General features: G+C 70.9%; 1 protein-coding gene across 1 annotated transcript; it reads right to left on the bottom strand.

Moving 5' to 3' along the window:
• Nucleotides 1–849: 849 nt before the first annotated feature.
• Nucleotides 850–9,186, bottom strand: CTSD (cathepsin D). The gene is made up of 9 exons (XM_028515429.2): nt 9,006–9,186; nt 7,005–7,164; nt 5,325–5,448; nt 4,682–4,800; nt 3,242–3,465; nt 2,361–2,483; nt 2,045–2,189; nt 1,845–1,943; nt 850–1,725 (listed from the first exon to the last, which is right to left on the bottom strand). The coding sequence occupies exons 1-9, from the start codon at nt 9,071–9,073 to the stop codon at nt 1,558–1,560; spliced, it is 1,230 nt and encodes a 409-aa protein (XP_028371230.1). The 5' UTR covers nt 9,074–9,186; the 3' UTR covers nt 850–1,557.
• Nucleotides 9,187–12,267: the final 3,081 nt, after the last annotated feature.

The raw sequence follows: 12,267 nt of genomic DNA, 5'->3' as shown, positions 1-12,267 counted from the left end.
CCCCGGCCAGTGAGCGGAGGGGGCCCTGTCCCCTGGGCCTCTCACGGCACAGCACCCGGCTGTGACGCCACCGCCCGAGAAGCCCTGCCAGGCTCTGCAGTGTGCTGGCTGCCGGCTCAGGTTTCCGGCGCCGAGAACTCTGGGTGCACACTCACTGGCCTCACCACCTCTCTGGCCGAGCGTTCTCCGGCAGACATGGCCACGCAGGCCCCCCCCCAGCAGGTGCGGACACCCCTCCGTTCCCTCAGAACCTCCCAGCTGCACAGCTGCACCGGGGCAGCTGACCCCCACCTGCCCTGGCCGAGGCCCTGAGCTGGGTGGGGGTCGTTGTGGCCTGGGGGGATCCCTAAGTCAGACCCCCGAACCCTGTGGACCCTGGTGGGCCGGCTCAGCCCATGCCCCACACAGAGGCTGCTCCCGAGCTGGCAGCAAGGAAGCCGGGCGGGAGGCAGGCGGCCCACTCGCCACCGGCCCTACAGAGGTGCCCTTCCTAGGCCCAGGCAGGGAGTGCAGGGGGCCTGTGAGACTCCAGGGGCCCTGCTGCCGAGGTCCCCTCTGAGTGGGAGCATTCTCTAGGGCAGCCTGGCAGTCACGCCTCGGTGACAGTGATGGCTGTGCGGGGAGGGGGGGGGAGGGCCCTGTGGCCTGCAGCCCTGGCCACACCCTGGTGGTCTCTGGTCCAGGCCCAGGGACAAGCTAGCCCCTGCCCCCCAAGGCAGGGCAGCTGGCTCAAGCCTCCAGGGTCCCAGGCGAAGTGCACCTCTGCCCTGGAGCCCTCGGAGTCAGCCCCCAAATGCTGGCACCCCCCACCCCCTCCCCACCCAGCAGAAAACAGGCCCACACACGGGAGGCGGCCCCAGCAACTTTATTTTCACATCAACTTCGGCCCCCCTGGCCACTCCAGAGGGGACAGCCTCAGCAAGGGTCTGGGACCACCCCCCTCCCGCCCCACCTCGGGCCAGACCACGCCCTCCCTGGTGGGGACAAGGACCAGGGTGACCCACAGGCATCGCCGGGCCGGCCCCTGTCCCCTCCCACCGCTTCTGGCTCCTCCCTGCTGGTCCCCAGGCCTCAGCTGGCCCTGGCTGGCCGGGCTGAAGACAACCCAAACGGACAGGAGAGCCGGCCAGCAGCACCCAGCTCCAGGCCCCGGGCTGGGCAGAGGGGGACCTGGGGGGGCAGCCTGGTGCCGAGTGGGGGTGCTCAGCCCGGAGGCCTGGCCCGGGCAGGACACCGGTGGGGGTGTCCTGGGGCGCACAGCCCACGGCCGCCAAGCTGAGCTGGGTCCTCCCAGTGTGAGGGGCACCCAGTGAGCCCCCCGGGGGGGGCCCCAGCACCCCATCAGACAGGCAGACAGACAGGCGGTGTTCCGAAACCAGGGAAGGAGAAATCCCAGAACAGCAGAGGCTGTCGGGCCGGCGGCCTGGAGAGCCGGGCCGCGAGCAGGCGCGTGTGAGTGTGTGTGCAAGTGTGTGCGGGGGGTGGACCCCCGGAGGGCAGCCGGCCGCCCCCTCCCACAGACGGACTCTCCTATCCCGCCGGCGGGCGGGCGGGCGGCTACAGCCTGGTGGCCTCGGCCAGGCCCACGCGGTTGTCCTCGCGATCGAACACCGTGTAGTAGCGGCCGATGAAGACGTCCCCCAGGATCCAGAGCGGGCCCGCGGGCGGCGGGATGTCCATGCCCATGAAGCCGCTGAGGCAGATGCTCTTGCCGCCCTGGGACACCTGGGGCGGCCAGAGCGTCGTCACCGCCGGCTGCACAGCTGGGTCCCCTGCCCCCCAGCACCCCACGCCCAGGCGGCCTCTGCCTCCGCCACCCCCCCCCCCCCCGCCCGCCCCCTCACCTTGAGCGTGTAGTCCTCCGCGCCGAGCTTGTAGTCTTTGCCGCCCAGCTTCAGGGTGACCTCGGGCAGGCTGGACACCTTCTCGCAGGGGATCATGTACTGGAGGAGGAGGAGGAGGAGGAGGAGAGGGCAGCGTGGAGGGGGCCACAGCCCGCGGCATCCCGGTGCTCCCTCTCACGCCCCCCGCCCGGCCCGCTCACCTCTCCCTGGATGAGGGGCACGGCCCCGATGGCCTTCTGCAGCTCCCGCACCTCCTCCACGGGGCCCACGAGCAGGGAGGTGCCCGTGTCCACGATGGCCTCGCAGCCCTCCTTGCACAGGGTCAGGCCGCTGCCCACAGCCACTCTGCGGGGGGAGCGGCGTGAGCCCCCACGGCCCCCCACGGGGCCTGGCAGGACACCTCCCCCCTCCTCTTTCTCAGGACAGGCTCCGCCGGTCAGGAGCGCACGCCCAGGCCCGTCCCACGGCCTCCACCCCCCGGGACCCCTGCCTCAGGGGCCCCAGCCCCGTACTCACTGGTCCATGTGGACCTGCCAGTAGGCCTTGCGGGTGACGTTGAGGTAGGCGATGGAGCCCTTGTAGTACTTGGAGTCGATGCCGCCCAGCATGAGCTCGCCTCCAGGCTGCGCGTTAGGGTCCCTGGCGAGGAGAGGGAGGGCGAGTCGGCCCCCTGCCCACCCGGGGTCCCGCGGGAGAGGACCGGGTGGGACGGGCACAGGCCGGGGCCAGGAGGTCAGAGGTCAGGGGTGGATGGGGCCAGCTCAGAGAGCCTGCCCGAGAGGGGGCTTCCTGGGCCTGCAGAGATGGAAGGGTCCGGAAGAGGCACAAGGAGGAACGGAACCTCCCTCGCTCTCAGGGGAGGGGCTCAGCCCCCCCCCCGCCCCCCGTCCGTGTGGGCTGCCGGCCTAGCCCCGCGTCCAGCACTGTGCTTGGGCCTCAGGGCCTCTGGGTCCGCTTAGCATGGCCAGGGTCAGGCCAGTGGCCACGAGGGGAAGAGAACGCTAGAGCCCAAGAAGGGGAACTGAGGAGGGCTTCCAGGAGGTGGTACGCCAGGCACCTGAGTCGGGCCAGCTCGTTCTCGGCCCTGGACTCGAGCCTTGCGCCCTCTGGGCTGTCAGCAACCCAGGGGCTGTCTCTGCCCATCGCCGGATCTGGCTCTGGCACAGGCAAGACCCCATGACCAGGGCTCTGGACACTCGGCCCGAGCACAGCCCCTGGGGAGACGCAGCCACCTCTGGAGACCGGGGGTTGTCCCACCTGCCTCAGGCTAGGCGCCAGGGGCTGCGGCCCGGGGCCCACCGCAGGGACACGGGGCCCCTGCAGGCCACCCCGTCCCCCCACCCCCGCCCGCCTGCACCTCGGCAGGGCTGGGCAGAGACGCGGCCCGGCCCGCCCACCTGTTCAGGTAGAAAGAGAAGACGTTCTTGTCCACCAGCTTCTGCTGCATGAGGTTGTCGAAGACGGGCAGCACGTTGTTGACCGAGATGCGGGGGTAGGCCATGCCCAGGATGCCGTCGAACTTGGCCGCAATGAAGGTGATGCCCGGCTGCTTGGTGGCCTCCCCGAAGATCTGCTTCTCCACCTTGACGCCCGCGCCCGACGCGGCCGAGTCACAGGGCACCTGTGGGCCGCGGGCGGTCAGCGCGCCGGCCCCGGGCCCCAGAGAGGCCGGCCCAGCTCGGCCACCGCCCAGCACCGGCACTTGGGACCCACCCGGGCAGGGAGACAGGGCTGGCCAGGGCGGCGGGGAGGAGGGTGGGAATGGCTGGGGGTGTGTCTGCATCCGGAAGGCCTGCCTCCACAGGGCTGGGGGGGAGGCCCCTTCTCAGCCCCAGCCCCACGACCCCACCCACTGGCAGAGAGGCCCCGCCCCCGCCCCCCAGACTGCAGGCAGAGTGCAGGATGTGGGGACAGACAGCCTGTGAGGTGACACTGAGGAGGGGGTGCGCTGGGCCACATCCTGCTTTGGGCCCGGGGGGAGGACCTGGAGCGCGCCCACCACAGACACAGGCTGGGCGGGGTCCTCACACCAGCACAGGTGCAGGCCCCCCGTGTTCAGGACGGAGGGGAGCTGCCCCCTGCTCGCTGCCTTCCTGTGCCTCCGGGGGCTGGGGCTCGGGCTTGGAGGGGCCCGACTCCCTGCGCTGTTTACCCCCCGAGAAGTCCCGGGCCGGTCCGGGGTCAGCTCCACAGCCAGAGGCCGTCAGGGGCCCACAGGCGCGTCCTCAAGTGGGGAGCACGTCCCGGTAGACCCCCTGCAGTAGGTGGGGCCCCGCCGGCACCCCCAGCCCTTCTCCTGCCCCCCCATGCACTCTGTGGCTAACCCTCTGCCAGCTGCTCCAACGGCTCCCCCACACCTCCGCCTCCCCTGTGACAGCCCTCCCCCCCCCCCCCGACCGCAGGGCTGGCCCCAGACACCCACCCGGCACCTCAAACCCAGCCCTCCCTCCTGCCTGCCCCCCGCCCGCCCATGGGTCCTGGTCCCAGGCTCGCACCTGTGGGCTGGGCCCCCGCCACTGCTGGGTGTCGAGATCCGGGCCATGGCAGCAGCTCCTCCTCTCCTCACGGCCCCCTCCCAACCCTCCCGGCTGTCCCCAGGCCCGTGTTTGGCTGGGTCCACACTCGCAGTCACTTCCCTGCTGAGCACTCGGGGCTCCTCCTCCCCTCCAGGCCCCGCCCTCTGCTCAGCTGATGGGGGCGGGCCATCCAGGCCCACAGCACCCACAGCACCCCCAGCGGGCCAGCCAAGCCCCTGCCCGGGGGTGGGGCTGGGGTCCTCGCAGAGGGAGGACCCCCACGTGGTGAGCGCGGAGCGGTACCTGGGAGGAAGGACTCACCGACACGGTGTCCTGGCTCAGGTACCCCGAGAGGCTGCCCGAGCCGTAGTGGATGTCAAAGGTCGTGCCGTTCTTCACGTACGTGCTGGACTTCCCGCTGTTGTACTTGTGGTGGATCCCTGCGCGGGGGGTGCCCCGTTAGCCTGCGCCCGTGGCCTCTGACCCCGATCCACCCCGTGGCCGGCTGCCCTCGCCAGGCCCCCAGCCACCAAGCCGCCCTCCCAGGGGCCCAGGGCAGCAGGCTGACACCCCTAACCGTGGTCTCAGCCCTGCGGGCAAGTGGCCCACGGCTGGCTCCATCCTCGGCCCTGAAGTCCGGGCCCAAGGAGAAACAAGGCGGGCAGGGACGGGCGCACGGGACAGGGGGGCCCTGGGGGCAGGGCTGGTCTGCTGTGGCCAAGAGCTGGACGCAGCGTGCCGCCCAGGTGCCGATGCAGGGCCGCGCTGCCCTCCGCCCCAGCAGCCACCTCCCAGCCACAGGGGACGAGTGGGAGCTGGACAGCAGCGCAGCCCCCCGAGGCCTCAGGCGGAGCATGCGCATGCGTGTAAGGCGGGTGGGGGCGGTGCGGGGCGAGGCGCCGCCCCTCAGTCTCGCTGCCCCACTCGGAGCGGGCGCTGGGCCGGGATGCGAGGCGGGACTCACAGCAGGCGAAGTCCAGCAGTTTGCAGTGCACGGAGGGGACCCACAGGTTGGAGGAGCCGGTGTCGAAGACCACGGTGAAGCACTGCGGGGGCGTCCCGATGCCGATCTCCCCGTAGTACTGGGCCTGCGGGGGCGGGGCCCTCAGTGCCGGCGGCAGGGCGCCCCCCCCTCCGCGCCGGGTGTGCAGGGCAGGGGCACCGAGGGTCAGGCTGTCCACCCCGAGCCCCCGGGCACAGCCCCGCCCCTGCCTGACCAGGGCGAGCATAGAGAAGACCCCCCCTTCCATCGAAAACAAGAAGCCAGCGGCCCAGTCAGTTGGGAAGGCTCCACCTGCCCCCTGCGCCTCAGGCGGGGGCGGGGCCTCTGCGGTGCCGGGGTCCAGGCCCCCGGAGGAGCGACAGCGTGCCCCCCAGGGAGGGGGCCGAGTCAGGGCCTGAGTCTGGGGCCTCACTTCCCACCCCGTCCCTGCCCTTGGGGGCCCAGCCTGGAGGACTCCCAGGAAGAGGATCTGGTCTCCCTCACGCCGGGCCTTAGTGCCCGTTTGCACGCACGGGCAGCTGGGGGCGCTCCGGGGAGCACGCGCCCCTCCGAGCTCCAAGGGGAAGCCCCACCCTCGGCCCTCTCGTAGATCAGAAGGTGCGACCACTCTTGAGAACCGGACCCTGGGGCCCCGCCTTCCCCAGGGGACGGAGCCTGGGGCACCAGTTGCCCCAGCAGTCTGCCAGCGGTCCCCCGGGCCATCTCTCCTGGCCACTGGGCTCTAGGGGCACCAGTGGCTGCTGAGTCACGACCCAGCAAAGTGTCCGGATTCGGGGTGGGGCATGACTCAGCAAGTGCCCAATGTGTGGGGACGGAGGACAAACAGGAACTGGTCAGCTGGTCTCCCTCCACCGGCCGGGTCACATGCCCGTGAGACTCCAGCTTCCTGGCACAGCCAGGACCCCAGCCAGCCGGGACACAAGGCACAGCCACCCCCCCAGCCCCAGGTGGACCAGCGGCGGGAGGGCAGCGAGAGGCCGGCTCCCGGAGACTCAGGGGTAGAGCCCAGCCAGGATGGCCCTGGTGCTGGGAGGAGGCTGACCTGGCCCCAGCCTGCCCTGTGCCTTCCAGAACACTCCACCTCTGAGCCTCTATCCCGGCCCAAGAGCAGAGGTGCAGGCTGGGTCATGGGTGGCCCCGGGCCTTCCAGCAGGATGGGTAGGGACCCAAGCTCCAAGGCCGTTGGTGACATACCTGCAGGGAGACCCAGATGCCCAACCTCACGGACCCTGGGCTGCACCCTCCCTGCAGGGGCAGGCCTGTCTCTGGTTCCCGGTTCCTCTGCGCCCAGCCAGCGGCCTTGCATCCGCTCCCTCGCCTGCCTGCAGTGGGTGACGCTGTCCCCACTCCCCACAGGGGGGCTTCAAGGAGACCCCTGCCCAGCTCTGAGCCATGGCCGGTGGCTCACAGAGGTAGACGCCAGAGAGGTGCCAAGGGCACCCAACCCTCTCCTCTCGGCTGGGCAGGAGAGCCTGGGCGGTGCAGACCCTGAGATGAGAGCTCTCCATCGGGCAGAGGGCGTGGCCAGGGGAAGCCCCGCCCCCACAGTGCCTGTCACTGCTCAAAACTGCTGGCTCACAGGGGACTTTGGCTACCCCAGTGTTTGGGGTCAGCCGGGGGACACCCCAACCCCACACTCACATCCATGTAGTTCTTGAGCATCTCAGGGACCGGTCCCCCGACCAAGGCGGGCTCCCCCTGGTAGTACTTTGAAAGGGGGCCCTTGGCGATCAGGTGTTCCACAGGGCCCGCCACCTCCGACATGGTCCGGCGGATGGACGTGAACTTGTGCAGCGGGATTCTGTCAAGAGGAGGGGTGCGGGCTCCTGAGGGCAGAGCGGGCCTCTGCTCCCCCGAGTCCCCCCCCATCATACATCCAAGAGGCACAGCCAGAGGCCAGCGGCATCCGCCCCCCCTTCGGCCACCGGGGGCTGTAGAGACACCCCACCCCGGGGGCTTCAGTCCCCACTCTGGTCTCCCCTGGGACACGGGCTGCTGGGGTCTGCAGGCATCCGTGGCCGCCTGTCCGCCCCACCCACCCGACCCTCTGGCCACGTCCCCACAAGGACCTGAGGCTGACACAGTCCCCACACCCTGCCTGCCCTCCCTGGGGTGGCCACCCCCTGGCATCAGACTGGACGTCAACATTGCCCCCTCCGAGTAGCCCTCCGTGAGCCCCTCAGTCCCCCTTCGCATCACTGTCTCCTTTGTCACCTGTCACTCCCTTGCTCCTCCCCAGGAGACAGACCGCAGGGGCCAGGTGGTACCCGAGAGCGTGGTCTGTGCCCGCTGCCAGCCCGCTGCGGTGCCTGCCCCCGGCGCCCCTCGGGACGTCCCCTCCTCCCAGCGCAGGTGCCCTCAGAGAGCAGAGGGCGGGGTCCCTGGCTCCCCGGCCTGAGCTCACTCCCTGCTGTCCTGGTGTGGAGGGCAGGGCAGGAGAGCACACCTGAGCCAGGTGACCCACTGGGATGACAAGTCTCCCAGCTGGGGCCTCGGGAGCTCAAGGTGTCGGCCAGAAGGGGACTGCAGCCTCTGCGTGCTGGGGGGCTGGGAGAGCCTGAGCTCCCTTCCTGTGGGGGGCGAACACGTCCCCCAGGATCAAGGAAGCAGCAGCCATCTGTCCCCCAGCACCTGGGAGGTGCGGGGGGTGGGGGGTGTGAAGGCTGCGGCTGGGTGGCCTGACCAGGGAGCTCCAGGCTCCCGCCCACGCCTCTCCATCCCTCAGGGGGAGGTCTGTGGGTGGGGCCGGGGCAGGACCAGGCCTGCAGCTGCTCCAATTGGGGCTACTCACCCCCAGGCTGCAGCCCACGCAGGGCAGCCCTTTGGCAAAGGCCCAGCCCCACTGGGCCCCCAGCCAGCTCCCCGGCCTCAGCGCCTCACCCACCTGCCCACGGGCAGCAGGCCTACAGCAGAGGTGCGAGAATGTGGGCCCAGACCCGTACAAAGGCTCCCTGGGGACGGCTTGGCCTGCCGGGAGCAGGAGGCCTGGCAGGGTGAGGTGCCCGGCTCAGCTGGGCTGGCACGGCCAGGCACAGCCCGAGTCCGGGTCCGGCCACTGGAGACCTCACCGTGCACCAGGGCACAGGTGCTCCTCACTGGGTCAGAGCCCCAGGCCTGAGGCCACCCACCCGGGCCTTCTCCCTAGGCTGACTCCCTCCCTGTGGGCGTCTGGGCCTCCTAGGGCCAACCGCTCTCCCAGCCCGTGGCCTGCGATAAGGCCCCACGTGACCAACTGGGGGGGAACAAGCCCCAGCCCCGAGCGGGAGAGCGACTCGCCCAGGTTCAGGCCTTCGAGGCCAACACCCAGGGTCTCCCGATTTGCGCGCGGGGGCCCTGGATAGAGACACGGCCATACCACCTGTCCTGGGGGGGCGCGGTCAGCGCGGAGCCACGGCCCCCTTCCCTCTACCCCCGCAGGGAGGGAGGAACGGGGGTCGCCGGCTGGGGTTCGCGAGCAAGCCCTGCACCTGCACAGCGGCCGTGGCGGGCCCCGCCCCACCCGAGGGTGGCCCTGCAGGACGCCGCGCGGATCCCAGCTCGCGGTGGGGGCTGCGGGGGCGCACGGAGGCGGCGCGGGGCGCACGGAGGTCACTGGCTGCGCAGGGCTCCGGGGCCCCGGCGCCCGAGGCCGGCGGACTTTACCTGACCAGCGCGGCGGCGGGCGCGGCCAGGAGGCCGAGAACGAGCAGCAGCAGGTGGAGGGGCTGCATGGCGGCGTCGGCAGCGTCGGGACCAGGCGGCCGGGTCAGAGCGGAGAGCCCAGAGGTCGCGCGCTTATAGTCCCGATGACGGCGCAACCCGGCCGAATCAGCTGACTGGCTTGTTTGCACCGGGACCGGTCACGTGGGCCACCGGCGGTGTACGCGGGGCGGGGCCTGGGCGGGGCGATCCTTGACCACGCCCCGGGCCTGCTGCTGGCACGCCCCGCCGGGTCCTCACTGGGACGCGCCCCTGCTCCCGGACTCGCCGGTACCCGGCGTAGGCGTGCGTGCCCGGGGCAGGCACTGGCAGTCCCCCGGCCTGAGCCTAAGGGTCCCGCAGCTGGTCCCCTGGACGCCTGCAGCCGCGCAAGACCCGGAGCCGTGGCTCCTTCCCGCCACGGGTCCGTGGAGTGTGTGTGGATGGGGCCCCACAGCCCTCCACCGCCCCCAGGGCGCCTCCCTCCACCTCCCCCGGCAGCGCCTGCTGCTTCTCCACCCGCGCCCTCCGCCCGGCGCCCCTGTGCCTCCCATTCCTCCTTTGCTCTGGGCATCTCCGGGTATCGGTCCTGAAAGCCCCGGGCGCCCTCAGCCTCCGTCTCCAGGTGTCCACGACCCGCGCTGCTCCCCAGAGCATCACCCGGCCTGGCCCTGTCGCGGCTCCAGCCACTCACAGGGCCCGGGGGAGTGAGCCCTCCGCTGTCACCAGGGCTCGGCCAGGGCACCCCCCCATCCACCCCATCCTGCCCCATTTGGCACTCGGTGTCCGGACCTGAATTTACTGAAGAGAGGGCCCGCTCCAGCCCCCGCCCCAGGCCCAGCCAGAGGAGCAGGCCCTAACTTTAAGGAGGAAAAGAGTTTGGAGAGGCCACTTTAGAGAAGGTCATGTCCCGGAGGCAATGAAGTGGCGGAATGTGCTAGAAAGTGACTACAGTCACAGAGGCACTTGTGAGGCTGGCAGGGCCACCGCAGGGGGTGGGCAGGTCAGGCTGTGGGCGCAGCGGGGGGAAGGGAGGGCAGAGCCTGCCGGTTGGGTCCGGCTGGGTCTGGCCAGTGGGGGCCGGGGCTGCCACTGGGCAGGCGGAGGTCCTGGCCTTGCCCTAGGACAGCGGCTGCGAAGGGGCGGCTGGTGGCCCCCGGGGTGGCGTGGCCCCGTCCCCCTGAAAGGACGGATGGCTGGCGGGTCCACTTGGTGCACAGCGGGGCCTCTCTCCGCGTTGTCCCCAGGGTTCCCTGCGCCCAGAGCCGTGCTCGCTGCGTGGTGGGTGCTCAGCAGTTATTCGTGGGGGCACAAAGGGGCGCTTGGGGTCTGAGAGGCACCGGCCCACGGGCTCAGGGGTCTCTCTGTGGAGGGCAGCACCTTGGGACTTGACTGTGGGGGCTGGGGCCCAGGCCTCTCCCGCCCAGCACCCAGGAGAGCCCATGTCCTCTCAGTACTCAGCGTCTCCGGCCTGGGCCCTGCGTCCCCACGTGAGCTGTGGCTTCCGTCAGGCACCCGGGGCCTCTCTGCTCTCCCACAAGCTGGAGCCCCTCCAAGTTGGCCGCCCCATCAGAGCCACCTGTGGTGCGATTGGCCGGAGGGCCCTGGAGGGCCCGGTCCCCTCTGACCTGCCAAATGTGGGGCGGAGCCAAAAAGAGGCACCCCTGGGGCCAAAGGCAGGCCTGGTGGGGACAGGCGCCCACGTCAGCAGGGCAGGCATGGGGCCCAGGGCAGGACCCCTGGTCCCTGGGTTGGGGCCGGGGTCTGGGGATGTCAGGGGGACAGCCCAGGCCTGGGAGGGGGCAGGGCTGCCTGTTGAGTCAGAGGGTGGGGGATGCGTTGGAAGCTACCCCTCCTGCCGTCCCCTCGGACGCCCCACCCAGTGGGCCATCCCTCCCGCAGGTAATGGTGCAGCTCCCAGCACGGGCCCGGGTGCTAGGGCATCGCAGCACCCACCCAGGAATCCCTCCTCTGTGGAATTCACGCTCCACACGAGGAGACATGCCACAGAGGCTTCTAGAAGGAGACAGGGTCTGAGGGGGAGCCTGGGGCCGCGGAGGGACACGGAGCAGCAGGAAGGGGGTTCGCAGTGGGAGCAGGTGAGGTCAGAGGTCAGAGAGGAGCCCGTGGAGGACCCCGGCCTGTCCCTGAGCGGGGTGAGCTGGAGGAGCCGGTCAGTGTCACCACCCAGTGTCGCCAGCCGGTGTGCTGCGTGCTGGAGGGAATGGGAGCCCGGCTGGGAGGTGGGGGGTGGCCGGGACTGGCCGGCTGAGGCCTACTCACTCTAGGGCTCACTCCCGAGGCAGGGCCAGCAGGGTTGCCCGGTGGGTGGGACGAGTGGGGTGCGGTGGGGGCTCCACACTCACTAGGGGTCTGTCCAAACTGGCCGGACGACAGCGTGTTATTGGCCCAGACGGACGCAGGAGGAAGGGCCCAGGGGAAGGCCGGAACCCCGGGTTGGGTGTGTCCCCCTGAAGATGACGCCCAGGGGCCGCACGGGGGCCGTGGAGGGGCAGCAGCCGCTGCAGTCGGGAGCTGAGGGGACGGAGCCAGGCTGAGAGGGAGGCCGAGCGTCCCCACCCTCAGCAGCACCTAAGGGACAAGCTGGGCGGCAGCAGGGGCTGGTGCAGCGGTGCCCTGGGGCCAACCCCCGTGAGGAGGTTCGAGAGAGGAGGGGGACCCACCGACCGGGTAGAGGAGAGGAGGGCTGGGGGTGGGGGTGGGGGGGGGGGAAGAGCAGTTCTGGGGAGGGGGCGGCCACCATGGCAGATGCCACCACAGCTGGAGCACCGACCGCCCCTGGATTTCGCCATCTGACCGTGAGTGAGGACAGCAGCCCCAGTGTGGTGGCAAGTTTAGGAGAATAGCTCTAGAAAGGTCCAGAAGCCCAGGCAGGGTGGCACTGACAGGCAAGGCGCGGGAAGAAGGCAGCGGAGGGCCGTGCGGGGGGGGGGTGGCGGTGCGGGTGGGGGTCTCCGTATGGGGGGGGCATCGGATGGAAGTGCCTTGGTCCGCCCTCCCCCCACACACACCCGGGTGCCCGGGAGGTTAGGGAGCGAGACGCCCCTGGGGGCCCTGGAGGGGAGGAGAGACGAGGGACCCATCTCCGCGACCTTGGTTGGAGTCAACCCAGGTCTGTCCCTCACACAGGCGGCGCCCCCAGCCCGCCTCGGGGGGCGGGCGCCGGTGAGAGACCAGCAGACAGGCCCGGGCTGGAGCGTGCGTG

Source organism: Phyllostomus discolor, chromosome 6 (assembly GCF_004126475.2).
Source record: "Phyllostomus discolor isolate MPI-MPIP mPhyDis1 chromosome 6, mPhyDis1.pri.v3, whole genome shotgun sequence".
In the NCBI taxonomy this organism is placed as follows: Eukaryota; Metazoa; Chordata; class Mammalia; order Chiroptera; family Phyllostomidae; genus Phyllostomus; species Phyllostomus discolor.
The sequence above is the reverse complement of the archived record's forward strand: the minus strand, read 5'-3'. Positions and strand labels throughout refer to the sequence as shown.